The sequence below is a fragment of the Crinia signifera genome, chromosome 4, assembly GCF_055691185.1.
Source record: "Crinia signifera chromosome 4, ASM5569118v1, whole genome shotgun sequence".
In the NCBI taxonomy this organism is placed as follows: Eukaryota; Metazoa; Chordata; class Amphibia; order Anura; family Myobatrachidae; genus Crinia; species Crinia signifera.
The window spans coordinates 119294416-119310904 of NC_139220.1; the positions used below are offsets into that span (position 1 = coordinate 119294416).

Below are 16489 nucleotides of genomic sequence, written 5' to 3' on the forward strand. Positions count from 1 at the left end.
CTCCTTAATACAATATATACAATTCACAATATAATAAACTGTTTGCATGCAGTAAACTTTAAATGAATGCATTGTAGAAAACACACATTGTTTTTGCTGATTTCGAACAACACGGTTGAATACTGTAGTGTTCTTTTATTGTAAACGTTCAGCAAACATAGATACAATAATTCACATATGTACTGTACATGCATTGGCAACATTTTTTTTAAGTTAATGTACTAAAGTCTTTTTCTATGTGTAAACGACAAGATATTGGAAAATAAATTGGAACGAGTTTTTTTTTTCATAATCCGAGATCATTTGTAAATGGAAACATGGTTTAGTTCCTTTTTAAACTTTTACAGTCCAAATTTTTCTTTGCAATTCAAACAGTGTGATTTAAATGTTTACATTAATTGTATTTTTTTTAATTCAAAAATGGCCTACATTGAATGTTAAATGATGTTAATGTTCTTATTTTATAGTGGCTCGCCATTGTATCTGCTACTAGCGCTAGTGCTGTTGAGCCTGACTAGACGTTGGACTTGATTACTGTATATTTGAATCATACCACATAATAATAGACCAACTTCTATAAGCAGTGGTTCTCAACCGTCACATTTTATTTACACGTCATGTTGTTAGGATGTTTTACTGTGGAAGTAGGGTATACTTACTGTCCCATCAAAATTGCTACATTCATCTGTGCATGACTAAAGAAATCCACAAAACTTGGCATGTTAGTGGTACTTGAAAACTGGATAGAGAAGCCCTGATAAAACCCAATGCTCCAGAATATAGAATAGAATGGTCCTGTGTAGTTTTACTGCTAGTAACGTTCTCCCTTAATACTTCTGCCACAATGCCATTTTTCACAAATGCCATTTCCTGTTATTTACATTGTTTTTTCCCCAAAAAATTGTTAACCAGCAAATGTGTACTAAGCAGCTCCATTACTCCATTACTCATTTATATTATATCATTTAGTGCTGGAGTTGGAAGATCAGGAGTTTTAGTTGCGCTGGATCATTTAATTCAACACATCAACCACCATGATTTTGTGGACATTTATGGTCTTGTAGCAGAGCTGAGAAGTGAGAGAATGTGTATGGTGCAAAACTTGGTAAGTAAGGAAAACAGCAACTTTCATATGTATACACATTATGTATACACTACTAGTGTGAACGCAACAACAAATGGCAGAACAGTGTTAACGTTATTTTTCAGTCCCTGTAAGAAACTTTGCTACAGCGGTAGAGACACTTGTGCATTAACCACTTCCTTACTGAGTCTGTTTTTGGGGTGGTCACATTCCAATATCAATATAAGTAATTATTTATGCAGTAGCCACACAAATGATATAGTTTGTGGAAAAGGCTTTGAAAATAAGTTTATCTTCTGTAGTGTGAGCTGAAATAACCCAGTGATCGCATTTATGCACTATAGGGAATATTAGGCTCCAATATGGTGGTGAGATACTCATGGTCAGCATTTCAGTGGGTCCTGCAGAATACGCTCTGCCAATAATAAAAGCTTAAAGAGTCCTGTTCAGCACCTGTACCGCTGATGGCTTCCAGGCCATTGTGTTACGCATGTGTCTCTTTATGCTAATGCTGCTACGACATCCTTCTGAGACGCCCACTATCTGTACAGGCCCCAACATATTGATGGTCATCGATAGCACCATCAAAATTGTTTCCTGCCCTATGACAGGTGCAGTTTTCCCCCTTGAGTATGGCTTTTTATGTAAGCAGTTCAGCATCTTTATGTGTAGCTGCTTTCAGTGAGTTTCTGCGACACACCTCTGAGACGTCCATAAGATGCAATATCTCCATGCAGCTTTTTGGTCACCTCTAATGTTAGCATGCAGAAATTCCCCTTACTTTTCTGCTGCCTTGTGTACACATGTGTGCACAGCTATGTAGGAAATCAGGAAGCATGCACAGTGTGACCCAGATGCAGGCACAGAGTTTAGCCCACTGCATGTGACATACCTGTAACACTACATTCACATCTGATTTAGACCCATGGTGCCCAGTGTGATAAGTCTCCCACCTCCTGATTCTCGCACCTATCACATACTCGCCTACTTTAAATTTCACCTCTCCGAGAGAAGCCTGGAGAGGCAACACATCAGGGGGGCGGCTGCAAGGCTGACTTCACTTGGCCGCGCCCCCACATGCCGGAACAATTGTGGGCAGTGATGAGGGGGCGAGCTTAAATGCCGCAAAATGCCGCAATCGCGTCATTTAAGCCCTACCCCTCATGAGGACCGCGATTTGCGGTAATTAAACCAGTGGGTAAGGGGGGAGCGGGGCCATGAACAGAATGCGGGAGGCTTGCTCACCTTGCCGGGGGGCTGGGAGGCGGACCCAACTTTTTGGGAGGCTCCCTGCCATTCCGGGAGGGTAGGAAAGCCTGACCTATCAGCTTCCATAGTGTGCAAACAGGAAACTGTAAATCCCCAAAATATATAATATATGGTATATTACTCAAGTGAAAACATTAACTTAGCCAGGGCGGCTACTAGAGGGGGCTAGGCAGCAGCTGGATCACAGTGGGCGCCAAAACAGCCCCATCCCCCATAACCCCACTGCTGCAGCCGAGCGCACTGCAGTGAAGAAACTGTAAATACAGTAAACTACCGTTCTCAGTGGCCCTTGGTGAGGGAAGCTCAGCGCTGCAGGGAGATTTAGTTTACTTTCAGCAATGCGATGCACGAGGCAGCCAGATTAGGATCCTGAGTCAGATCTGATCGCACGGCTGAAATTTCAGAGCCCAGCAATCAGGTATATGCCGCAATGCCACAGTGAAATCCCATCCTTTGCAAGCCTGCAAATTGCTTAGCACGGCTTGCAAAAATGTAATTGTTCAACCGGGTATTCATCTGCAAGTACACTCGCAAGCTGCTCAGCATTGAATGATTTTCCCAGTGTGTGCAGTCTGTGCGTAGCCCAGGACCTACTTGGTGGTTGCGAATCGGGGCTGGAGCTGATGTCACACACTCCCCTCAAATGCTTGGGCATGCCTGTGTTTTCCCTGACAATCCCAGGAAACAGCCGGTTACCACACATAAGTACAGCTTCCTGTCAACCACCTTGCGATGGGCCAGTGATAAAAAAGTACCCATGCGTACTATGGGCCATATGTATGCTCAGTCTATCGATAATCGTCCGGCCTGCAAATTCGCATCAGGCCCAAAGAGGGAGCTAGTTATCTCAGCTCAACCCTGTTACCAGCCTCCCAAGTCCTTAATGAACCAGTCCAGCAGGTGAATCAGCGATGCTGCCTGAAAAGGGGGTGGAGCTAAATGGCACTGTACAGTGTACAGACAGTGCCAGGCCCTCCCTCAGCATGGGAGGTAGGAGGGGAGGATACCTCACCATTCATCATCAGCCTAAATGGTGAGTGCGGCTCAGGAATGGGCACTGTATATATTTATGTGTGTCTGTGACTACTATATACTGCATCATGAATGTATGCATGAGTGTGACTATGTATGTGCACATACAGTATGTGTGACGGTATATGCACACAGGTGTTTGACTACGTATATATGTGAGTGAATGTGTGTATTAGTGTAGGCGTTCATGTGTATGACAGTATATGTGCATATGTGTGACAGTATTTGTAGATATGTGTGACTGTATATATGCATGTGTATAGGTGTGTGATTCTATGTGCATGTGTATGGATTATTTTTCTTCAAATGAGTTTGAAAATGTGTGAAAATGATTAGTCAACCAAGGTTTCGAGAAGTTTAACAGTAGCTACCAGCCCTTTGTACTTGTGGAGTTGACACCCGCACATACATACATGCACGAATTCTGTTACATACATATCCAACAGGGGGAGGGGGAGGGGGGGACACAGCATTTGAGAAAGGAGACTCATCTCTTTCAAATTAGGGTATCCAGGAGTATATAAAAGCCATATTGGGGGAGATATTTCATCATCCTTGGTTTTCAAAATCATTTCTGTGTTTGGGAGATCCCTGCCTCCTTCATGTGGAGGTACCCCTGATTCCTAAGGTGACCATACACAGTACAATTTATTGTATAAAATGTGGACTAGATCGCATCACTGAGATGAGATCTAGTACAAAAAGTACTGTGCGATGAGATGTGTGATGGGAGCGTGCATCTCATCCCACCCAGCAATTGTACCACCAGTTAGAAAAGTCACTTTTAAGGAGCCCATACACGCTTCGTTCTGGGCGTCCATTTTGTACTTTTAAAGTATCGCATCGCATGGCTTGTGCATGCATTGTGCATGCAATGCGATGCGATACAATGTAAAGCTAGTACAAAAAGTATGTGCTGCACATTTTTTTTGTACTGTACGATGAGATGCGCGGGAGCGCGCATCTCAGAGTACAAAACGGACGGAGCAGGAACGGAGGGTTTATGGGCTCCTTTTGTGCTCTCTCCCCATTTTCTGGATCCTGACATTTTCTGTTATGTAGTTCCTGAGGGGTTTATTTTCACATTTTTGGGGATAGTGCAATACAGTATAAAGCTGGCCATACATCAGAAAGATCGATCTTAAGATCGATTGCGCTCATGATTGTGTCCAATTTCCCTTCAATACCCCAGCAGTCCTTGGTGGTTTCTGGACACACAATCTGCATACAATTCATCTTACAATCAATTGAGATTGTATGATTGGGTATAATATCTTTCTGATGTATGGCCACCTTGTATACTTATCACTTGCATGAAAATAAATCATTTTGCAAATACACAGCAATGGTCACCAGCTCTAGCTAGCCACTTCTATGCTGATTCACCACCTCTGAGGCCACTGCTGCTTTCTCCACTGCACCTGCCTGTATTATACTGTTCTGTGGGTGCATTTTACCGTGACATTTTTATTATTTTCATTAGTACAAAAGATAATATTGTTAATATTCTTGTTATCCATATTATTATTGTTGTTGTTGTTATTATTATTATTATTATTATTATTATTATTGTTGTTATTATTATTTAAATATGAATCAATAGATAATGCATATTTCACCATCCAAGCATATACTGTGTTACACATACACATTGTCTGCAAAGGGAGATGTCACCAAACAACTACTGTACCATGCACAGATGGAGTCATTTGAGTGTAACTGTAATGCGCTTAGTTGGAGGCGTGTACTGCCATAGTAAGTAATGATCCTCTGATGTGTGTAATAACTAGATTTCCTCTAACCATAGGCACAATATATATTTTTACACCAGTGTGTTGTGGACTTATTAGCAAGCAAAGGCAGCAACCAGGCCGCCATCTGTTTTGTAAATTATTCTGCTCTTCAGAAAATGGACTCATTGGACGCCATGGAAGGTAAGCCGATCCTCTACCAACATGTTGCTGTATATGTGAAAAGCAGGCACTCGTTGAACTGAATTTATATTGTCAATAAATGAAAGTAATAACTCATCTGACCCGGGCCTTATGTCTAACTCACCCAACCCCAAAACCTTGACTATTATCTCACCAAGGGGCAGATGTATAAAGCAGTGATATGGGGGAAATCCGCCAGTGGAGAAGTGGCCCATGGCAACCAATCAGACATGAAGTCAATTTCTATAATGTGTATACTAAAAAATATATACAGAGCAGCTGATTGGGCAACTTTTCCCCCTGGCTCACTTCTCCTCCCTTGTCACGGTTTCTTGCATCTGCACCCAAACCCAGTAGATCTGTAACCCATGGGTGACTTTTTTCCTGTCCTCCACTTCTCTGGCTCTGTAAGATAGTAAATAATGTCCATAATCACAGTCACTCTACCACCCATCCTAAGATCAGCATCTCAAAGTGAGGGAGATTTACTAAGCCTTGGAGAGTAATAACGCAGAGAGAAATAAACTACCAACCTATCAGCTTCTAACTGCTTTATTACAGGCTGTGTTTAAATTACAGTTAGTGTCTTATTGGTTGATACTTTATTTCTCTCCGAGGTTTACTGTATCCACCCCATTCTGTTGCTTTGGGGTAAGGAATAAAGCAATATTCACTAAAGTCCTGTACAACTTGGGGTCAGTAGGAGTGGTTGTATAGGTGTATAACCAGTATGGGAACTGCTGCAATTGATTATAAATATATATTTTGCATGGCATTAATAAACAGAGCACTACTTCTTTACATACACATTTTCAGGTGATGTGGAGCTTGAATGGGAAGAGACGACAATGTAACATCACATGTCAGAGGAAACCTCATCATGTTACTTGTGGCAGAAGCCAAAAGAGATCACTCCTATGGACAAGAGCAGAGGAGAACTCAAGCTTCATTATTGCTGTGCCTTAAACGACATTGTGGGTATTCTTGTTATATGCAGGGGAAGGCTGGCAACTTTTGGTCGGGGGGGAGGCAAACGTAGATAAATTGACCAGCCCTTTGTAGGATGGGCAAGGCCCAACTATATGAGTTGGGGTCTACCTAATTTGGACATAGACTTTTTAGACTTTCAGTCATATAATATAATAAAAAACACACACACACCCATCTGAACAAAATTCAATGCAAAGCCAGTATAGTAAGGACATATACAAAAAATATATATAGTGGATACTTTTATCCAATTAGATTATTCAAGTAACTAATATGAAATAAAGAGCCTAGTCTACCAAACAGTTTGCAATGTACAGGACATTTTAGTGGTATATACAATACAGAGGGCATCCTAGTGACCACTTATCATCAATCCTCAGGTTTTCCCAACACAACGGGTGACATTTAATGGGATGAGATTTTAAGTCACTTTCCAATATCACCCATTATCGCACTTTTTAAAATCACTTATTTTTTCCAGAATATGCATATTTAATTTGATGCGAATTTTCGTAAAAAAAGTACGATAATGTGCGATAATGGGTGATTTTTAGTAATGAAAATGTGCAAACTTTAGTCAGGAAAATGGGCAAATTTGAGGACATGTGCGATTTTTGTGTAAAAAAATGAATTAAAAAATGGTGTGAAGTCCCCCCTCCTGAGCATAACCAGCCCCGGGCTCATTGTGCCAGACCTGGTCCAAAAAATACGGGGGACAAAAAGCGTAGGGGTCCCCTATATTTCCAAAACCAGACCCAGACTCTTGGACCAGTCCTGGTTCCAAAAATCTGGGGGACAAAAAATCTGGGGGCCCCCTGTATTTTGAAACCAGCACCAGGCTCCAACAGCCTGTGGTGTCATGCCACAGCCAGGGACACTTTTTACATAAGGTCCCCTGGTCATACCATGAGCACCATGGCTGGTCAGTCTTGGACAGGGTACCTGGGGGAGTGGGGACCCCCCCAATAAACGGGTCCCCCCTCCAGGCTTCACCTGTCCAGGGCTGAAGCCCGAGCCTGCCACCGGTGTCCGTGGGCTGTGGACCCCGGACTGATAGGGTTAAATCATTCATACATAACATTGCATTATACAGGTGAACTACAAGCGCCAGCAGGCTTTCCCCGCATGCTGGGCCTTTGTGAACCACAAGTCCCAGCATGCGGAATTTGTAAAAAGTCCACCTGTATAAAGAATGTTAAAATATAACACACACACATAGAAAAGTACAACTTTATCACACACACACCTCAATTTTACACCAGGGTCCAGCGCTCCTCCACACCCAGCTCACCCCACACTGACAGCGGGGCTTTCAGCCAATCAGGGCTGAGCTATGCATCTCCATGGAGTTGCATAGAGCCAACCATGCTAACAGCTCCTATAGCGCTGGGACAGCGCTATAGAAGCTGTTAGCAGCGACGGAGGAAACCCGGCTCACCCCACTGTCAGTGCAGGGTGAGCTGGCTCTAGAGGAGGGAGGCAGTGCTGGACCCTGGTGCTGTAAGTATGTTGGTGTAAAATTGAGGTGTGTGTGTGTCTGTGTAATAAAGTTGTACTTTTCTCTGTGCGTGTGTTTTATTTTAACATTCTTTTTACAGGTGGACTACAAGTCCCAGCTGGCTAATTAATGCCCCGCATGCTGGGACTTGTGGTTCACCAAGTCCCAGCATGTTAAGGAGGCCTGCTGGCACTTGTAGTCCACCTGTGTAAAGCAATGTTATGTATGAATGACTTAACCCTATCAGGCCGGCATCCACAGCCCACGGATACTGGTGACAGCCCCGGGCTTCAGACTTGGATGGGTGAAGCCTGGGGGGGGGGGGGGTCGGCACCCCTTTATTGGTGGGGTCCACTTTTACACATTTTACTTTTAACTTTTACACATTTTTAAAGATGATCTATGCATGGTTCTGTCAAATTCGACCTGGTCTGCATGTGTGGCGATTTTTAGACACATTTTCCCAAATTCGCATCTCATTAAATATGTGATTTGTATACTTTATAATGGGGAAACATCTGGATGCGAGGTACAGCGTTACTAAAAATCGCACCTTCAAAATGTGCGATTTCGTGGCAAAAATGCACGATTTTTGCTGCAATTCGCATCCCAATCTCAAGTATGCGATTTCGGGAAAAAGTGCGAAAACGCCCATTTGTGGCGAAAATATCACATCCCATTAAATGTCACCCAACATGTTTTGAGGACATCAGCTCGTGGAAGTAGGTGGCATAATTACTGGTCCAGCAAAATGTAATCACCTGTGTATAATTAAAGAATTCCACAAAACATGATATGTTGATGATTCTTGAGAAATGGTGTTATATACTAAACAGAGAGCATTCACCAAAAAAAAGACCGCCTTATATATAATACAGAGAGCATTGTAGTTGCCACCACTGTACCAAATTTAGCTATCAAACTGATGGGAAATACTAATATCTATACCACTTTTTTAACTGGCTGGACATAAAAGCCAATGAGAATGAAGACTAAAGGGGCATGACCCCCCCCCAGTCACTGTTGCCACCCCAGGTTACAGTATATGCACAGAAACACAGAAGATTCAAATATTTTTGCACTGCTGTGGTCTATGAGTAATGTAATTAAATATTTTTTATGTTGAAAAAATAGAGCCAAATTTAAATATTACTGTCCTCTGTGTGGATATTTTAGTTTGGATTAAACTTCATTTTTCATTGGTTTCACATTCTATGTATGTGTTGTATACTATGTCCGCCTTGGGATACTTTACTCTGATCCTGAACAGCTGAGAAGTCACCCTGTGACACTGGTGAGATATTTTGGTTTTTGCACAGCATACAGTAGCTCTGCAGGGATACTTGGGGCTATTTAAGCAGACTTGTGACAGCCAATCGCATGTAGTGCATATACTTGGTGATAAAGTACCTCATGCATTTCTTTTTTTTATTACATTGTAGAATAAATGTTTGATTTATGATACTCCCCGATGAACTGATTTGTGTTATTCTTCCTTTTCAAAGACACAGAACTCTTTCATCAATTTACTTGAAAATGACAAAGCGTAGACATGAAACCTGGCGTGTTGCTCGCAGCAAATTGTGTTACAGTTATACCTGATAATTGATTATGCCACTAACATCATGACATTGACAAGATGGAAATGAAAGTCTAGCCACACTTTGCTGTACACTGCAGTGGTCTATAGTGAAATGAACTCAGCAGGGAGCTTTTTCTAAACATCTTGGAGAACTATCCACAGAACTTCTGTAGATGTAGCTTGCTGCAATCCTTCTGCCTCTTCATGTAATCCCACACAGACTCGATGATGTTGAGATCAGTGTGCGGAATGTATTTATTGAGGTTTATGCGGCTACTGTATAACATTGAAAGAACAATTACTTAAGCATTCCATAATTATGGTGCTATATATTTTATATTATTTTAAGACTAAAACCAAGTAAAGCCCTGTACACACACATCGAATTGCTTTTGATTCAATGTTAGATTCGATTTTCTATTAGATCTGGCATTAGATCTTCCATTCGATTTGGCATTAGATCTGTACCTTTGCATTAGATATTGAATTCGATATCGAAGTCGATATACATTTATGGTACATTGTACACATTCGATTTACTAGATTGAATTCGATATTTCCTTGGCTGCACAGTAGATTTTTCTGTTTGATTTTGTGAAAACGGGAGCGCGCATCGAATCGAATGTAGATCGAAAGTGACACAAAAAACATTCGATTTAATTTAGGATTCGATTTTGCTTCTATAAGCAAAATCGATTCGAAAATCGGGAAAAATCTATGCATGTGTACAGGGCTTTAGTTTTATAGGATTGGAGTACAATTTACATTGACCCCTTCTCTGTGGAGGACGATATATAAAGTTAAAAAGATGGGGGTACCATTGTTTAAAAGAGGGGAGTTCCTTATTTATAAGCATATCAAGAACCATACATTAACCCTCTGCACTACAGAATATACAGGACTACAAGTTAATGTAGTCCTCAGGGGCGAATTTAGGGGTCAGGCCGCCCCTAGGCACAACATTTTTGGTCCCCCCCATTTTAAAAATGTATTACATTTCTATTTCTACATATTATAGATATCTACTATAATATACTATACTATAAATATATATATATATATATATATTTCAGTAAAATAAAACTTACAGCAAGCCCACCTCAATATTTTTTGGAGCAGTCTGGACTGCCCACACTGTACAGACCTGGAGGGAGGGCGGCCGGGAGGTAGAGGATTAAGCACACTGGACGCAGGAACAGCTGGGCGCGCCGCTGGGCTCAGTGAGGCCACTGAGCTGAGCCAGTGAGCGCTTTGGGTGGAGGAGCCTTCCGGACACATGCAGCGGGAACCAATGGTGATGTAATGTGCATGATGTAATGTGAATGTGCGAGCGGGCAGCAGCAGGTGACAAGCGGCGCAGCTGCCGGCATGTGATGAACCATGTCAGCGGCGACGCGGCTCATCACTCGCTGCTGATCGCTCGGCTCCACCATGCTGCTGCCTAGATAAGTCATTGGTGGTTAGGGTCTTAATTTAACAGACTGTCAGCCTGAAGTGCCGCCCCTTATTTGTGCCGCCCCTAGGCCCGTGCTTCATGGGCCTAGTCATAAATCCGGCCCTGGTAGTCCTGGGATTGGAGAAGATCTCCCCCAATCTAGCTACAAATAACCACTATAAGATTATCTTTCCAATCTGGCCAGTTGGAATGAAAATCTGGAATTTTTTGGGAACAAATCAGCCATTTGCTCCCAAATATGGACAAAAGCAGACATCTGCATAAACTGAGTTAACACATTTGTTTGAATGATCATTTTTGTCTGTTTTCTATTTTTAGAGGAAAATTGTCAATTGTCATTTGCTCCCAAAAATGTCAAGGTTTTCATTCGAACTAGCCAGAATGGAAAGATAATCTTATAGTGTGTATGGGCCTTAAGTGGAACCAGTTTAAAAAAGGGGAGTGTCCTCTTTCAAATGCCCATAGTATTCATTGGCTGTTGATTACAAACAAAATTAGAGACCTGGGCAGGGAGGAGAGAGAGAGATGCCATTTTAAAGAAGATACCTAGTAGCTGCCCATTCCTACCGCCAAACACCCTCAGCCTGTTGATCAGGGTGGGGCTTAGGGGGCACTGCATGCAATGATGCAGTACACATTCTGTACATACACATAACAGGTCCAGCACATACGCTGTTCCCATCATTGGGCTTGTACTAGCAGGCCCAAATCAATCCCACTGACAGGTTCTTTTAATCATTGTTTCACCTGGTACCAAATGAGTGCATACCTCCCAACTGTCCTAATTCTCACAGAATAATACATTTTTCAGGACTGTCTCATTGATCCGTGTCCAATTTTTTTTTCTATGGGGGGGGCAGTTGGGAGTCACTTGTAGCTCTAGATGCTGTGTGCAGGTGCATTCATTGTTAAGGGCATGCCAGCAGCTCACAGGGGAATGGGCAATTGGGTCGACCCATATTATGCATGGGGTTGATCACTGAAGGTCAGCGTGGATTAGGTTGACTCATGAAATAGGTCAACGTGGCTAAGTTCGACAGGGTTGGACAGTTGACAGTGGCAAGGTTGACAGTTAAATGTTCAACGTGGGTTTTTTGCATTTTGTTGACCCGAATGTCGGCATGTACGCCATCAAAGTGTACCACATCCAATCACTCGCTATGCTTTGCTACGATGTGCTCAGCACACTATTTTCTTCTCCCTCCCGAAATACCACCTGATGGCACATGTCGGCTAAACAAAGTGGAAAACTCATGTAGACCTTTTGACTGTCAACCTTTCTATTGTCGACCTAATGCTTGTGTCAACTTTCCAACCCTGTTGACCATAGCCATTTCAACCTTTTTCATGTGTTGACCTAAGCCATGTTGACCTTCGGTAGTTGACCCAATGTATGTTGCCCTAAATAGTGTCGAACTAATGACCATATACTCCTCACAGAATGCTGGCCATGCCCCATAGTAATACAATTGGAGCCGTCCTCTTTTGGCTGTGCCACACATGAGTTCCCACTCCCACATCACATATGTATGCTAGTAGATGGCATATAGGCCATCATGCTTGTTTCAATTTGCAACCATTAAAGATTTTGCATTGTGAAAAGTTTTCACTGGCAACTAGAAGAAAGCTATAAACACGGCTTCCAAAATTGAACAGAACAAAGGGGGTTTTTCTAGTTCCCTCAGAAAGGCACAATCACTCTCTAATGGATAAAACCATGTGCACTGCAGGTGGGGCTGATGTAACATGTGCAGAGAGAGTTAGATTTGGGTGGGTAGTGTACTTCAAACTGATAGCTATAAAGCCGCCAGTATTTACCCTGCACATAAACAATAAAACACCCAAATCTAACTCTCTCTGCACATGTTACATCAGCCCCACCTGCAGTACACACGGTGTATCCATTAGAGAGGGATTGTGCCTTTCCGAGTGAACTAGAATAACCCCCAAAGTTCGTAAAAACTTTGTAGCAGAAATCCAACTGGCGAGTATTTAATTTATATCAAAAATTGTTTACAATTTGCGATGATGTTGTACATTAATCTTTGCAGCTATTGCTCACAAGATGTACTAGATGGCTCAGGAGATTCACAAATTTATGGGGGAATTCCAAGCCTCCAGGTTTGGTCATTATCTTGCTGCTGCCCATTTCCCAAGTTAAGTGGGAAGCCTGGAGGTCACCTGATGTGATTTAGATTGAATCGTGTCATCCTATCCCTGCTCTTCATTCAAAATAGCACAATTTGCATTTTTGGAATGTTTTGTTTTATTTTAACCTCCCCATGCTAGTGAGGGTTTTCTCACCCTTGTACCATTTTTCACATTTCTGCTTGTCATATTCCAACTTGTATAGTAGTCATTATTTTTACGCTGTACTTACTCAACTTGTACCTTGTTTTTTGCGAAAATTTAGATTTTTCAGAAAATGCTACTAGTCTTTTTTTTAGTAAAGTGTTTTTTTTACAATAACACTAAAGGAAAAAAAGAAAACTATAACAATAAAAATAAAATAAAAAAAGCATACATATAAGTAAAATCTTCAAAAAATCAATATACGAGGAAAAACAAGCTTGGTATATGAGACGTTTGAGGGATTTACAATGATGCCATTCAGAATGCAAAAAGTCACGTATAAGTAGTTCAAACAAAACAGAGTATCTAAGGAAGGTATAGAGAGATCAATATCTAATACAATCTCATAGAAGAGATGGGTTGGCAGAGGCATAACAGACAGCTATAATCAAATTAGGAATGGTCTGAAGAAAGGGTCTTAAGGGCACATGTAGATTGTAGCTAGAGACTCCAAATCCTATCAAACTTCAGAAGACATTTTCTTTTGTGTTACATAAAGCGCTCACTGGATACAGAGCAATTAACCAGATCCACCCATTGGGGAATAAAATAAAGGGCTGGTGAAAATGTTCACTTGCAACTGTAAAGAAGAGAGGAGGATGTCATCAGTGAGAGCTGCACATTTAGAACAGACATACGAGGACAATCCATCCAAACTACAAAGTCTAATCGGGGTCTAGTAGACCATATGTAGGATATAAAGCTGAATTTGTGGAAATTTAGCATATGCTGTTAAGTGCCTTGCAGAAGTTCCCAGTCTTCATCAGACAGTTACCTAAATCCACAGTCCAGTGAGATCAAAGATTGCACAGCTCACCAGTACCTTGATAAAGCAGCAAAGAGGAGTAAGGTAGAGAGATGGACCTCCAGCCAAGCAGAGTATGAACTAGTCGTCAAACTTATAATACCTAAAATGTAGAAGGAACCCTGTGCACAGAGAGCAAGTCTGCTGCAAATACCCCCCCCCCCCCCCCTCAAAAAAAACAACAGATAAACTAAATAGAGAATACATAAGCAATGGTATAAAGATCACCCTGATATAACTGGCCAACTGTAGCAACCCCATAAGATAGTTCCATTGAACTACCTTCAATCTTACAAAGTTCAGAAAAGGCCAAGTTATTCAATGACACTGGCATTTTTAGCAGATATTCGGAGGATCTCTTACAGCAATGTTGGCACTCAAAGAGTTAAGGGAAGAAATTCTGTGAGAAACCACCATAAAGGGAGACTATAAGTAGTGGACTGAGGAGTAGTAAGTAGGTGAAAGAAAACCACCGACTTGATACGAATGCCGATATTTAACCTATAACAATCTACTAGGGCATCCAGAGCTGGGAGGGAACTGGCTATATGCATCAAAAGCAGGGTCAGCATAGATCATGTAGCCCTCTGATTGTTGATGCTAAGGTTGTTGCACCATAATACCAACTCCTTGTTTGGCAAACAACTAGACCACAACTCCAGAGCCACCATAATGGAAAAAGGCTCCAGAAACAAGAGATTAGCAGTGAAACCTTCATTTGTGCCAGCAATCCAGCTAACTAGTGAAAAGGCCCCCATACACTCTTCAACTTCTCAGAGGGGAGAGGTCGCATACTATGCACTTTGGACCGCGATATATCATATGCAATCCTTCTGCATGTAATATATCATATGTGATCCCCTACCGACCACCAATTTCTATCCAATGCACACAGGACTGTGCATCTGATCAGATCAAACATCAAACACCTCTGATTTCCACCCTATTTCTTGGCCCTATCCATCAGAATCATGTGAAAAGAGGCCAAATCAGACAATTGTATGGGGACCTTCGTCCTTGATGTCTAGAGACATATAGAGAAAGTGAAACAGACAATTTCTGTAAAAAACACACCATATGGGGATAACATGACTCTAAGTTCATAAGACCCAACAACAATGAGACCTGATGGAGCATAATAGCCCCATGACCTGTGCATAGGTGTCAATCACAATGCCAAGGAAACTCAAATTAGTAGTAGTGCTTTCAGAAGATTCTGACAGTCCTCCAACTTACCTAACACAATCACCTGAAAGTCATCTAAGGACAGGGTGTCCTTGAAAGACTGAATAACATCCTGATCATGACTAAGGTTAATAACATTTATGAAATAGCCACCTTTAGAAAATGACAAATATAGAATGAGTTGATTTTTTTACTAAGTACCTTTTTCAGCACACTGCCAATGACAGAGATGCAAAAATGTGCCTTAGGAACCCCAGGATCCCCAGGAAGTTCCAACTCTGACTTCAAGTTCCAGCATGCAACCATCAGAAGGGAACTCATTATTGACAAATGGAGACCAGCTGAGAAGATGCTCAAGCTTAAACTGGTCACCTATGGATGCGGACACCTAGCTTGCTTCCAGACAGGCAGGAAGAGATGGGGCACTGACTGGGCAGGGGACATATAAGCTTCATCCCAGAGTCAGCACAGGGGCCATGGGAAGTGACATGGCAGGGCATATTGCTCCAGGGGAATGGTAGAAAGACATACAAACAAAGGAGGCAAATAAAACAAGTAACAGGCAAATGGCTGTGGCTGACAGAGACAGAATGGAAGGGGTAATAGAGGAGAAAGGAAAAGACGATAGAAAAAAAGTGAGAAAAAGGAAAAAAAACATAGAAAACTCACATAATGAAATGCAAAACATGAGTTGGGTGTGTAAACTCGAGCTGCAGTGGAACAAAGAGGAGGTGTTTTCTCTCTCTCTCTCTCTCTCTCTCTCTTTCTCTCTCTCTTTCTCCAATTAAACTTCAGACCCTCTTGTAACAATCCTTGTGGACTATCACTACCATACCACAGGACTCCAGATAGTTGATTTCCTTCTGGCCAATGAGGCCTTATATCGTTTTAAGGGATATTTTGAGGTTTAATTGAGAAAAAAGGTCAGAAGCTATCTCATGTTCGGTCATGAAAACATATGGAATTAATAATACCCATGAAAAATAATACAAAAAAAATCTGTACAAAAGTTTAATTTTATTATACTATGCAGAAATGTATCACCGCCGTCTGCGCTTAGCTCATACATTAATGCTAACTTTGAATCCCTGATTCGTTTCCTTGTATGTGTAGCTAAATCAGGTACTCTTATTTCTTGCAATATAAAAAGAATATTTATAACTTAGCACGTCAATGGAGAATACATACAGTGAGCCATCTGGTCCCGCTGTGATTTATTATAAGTTACAGAGAAAGTCTATTGTTTTAGCCTAATTCCTGGATGTTAAGAGACTGAAAAATTGAGCTAGATATGCGATATCC

General features: G+C 41.6%; 1 protein-coding gene across 1 annotated transcript in view; it reads left to right on the top strand.

Annotated features, from left to right (window-relative positions):
• PTPRQ (protein tyrosine phosphatase receptor type Q) overlaps positions 1 to 7354 on the top strand; it is a 300600-nt gene extending 293246 nt beyond the window's left edge. The window contains exons 61-63 of the mRNA XM_083182313.1: positions 970 to 1105; positions 5193 to 5319; positions 6136 to 7354. Coding sequence (XP_083038439.1) covers positions 970 to 1105; positions 5193 to 5319; positions 6136 to 6173 — 301 coding nt within the window. The 3' untranslated portion in view covers positions 6174 to 7354. The remainder of the gene's footprint in view (positions 1 to 969; positions 1106 to 5192; positions 5320 to 6135) is intronic.
• The last annotated feature ends 9135 nt before the right edge of the window (positions 7355 to 16489 follow it).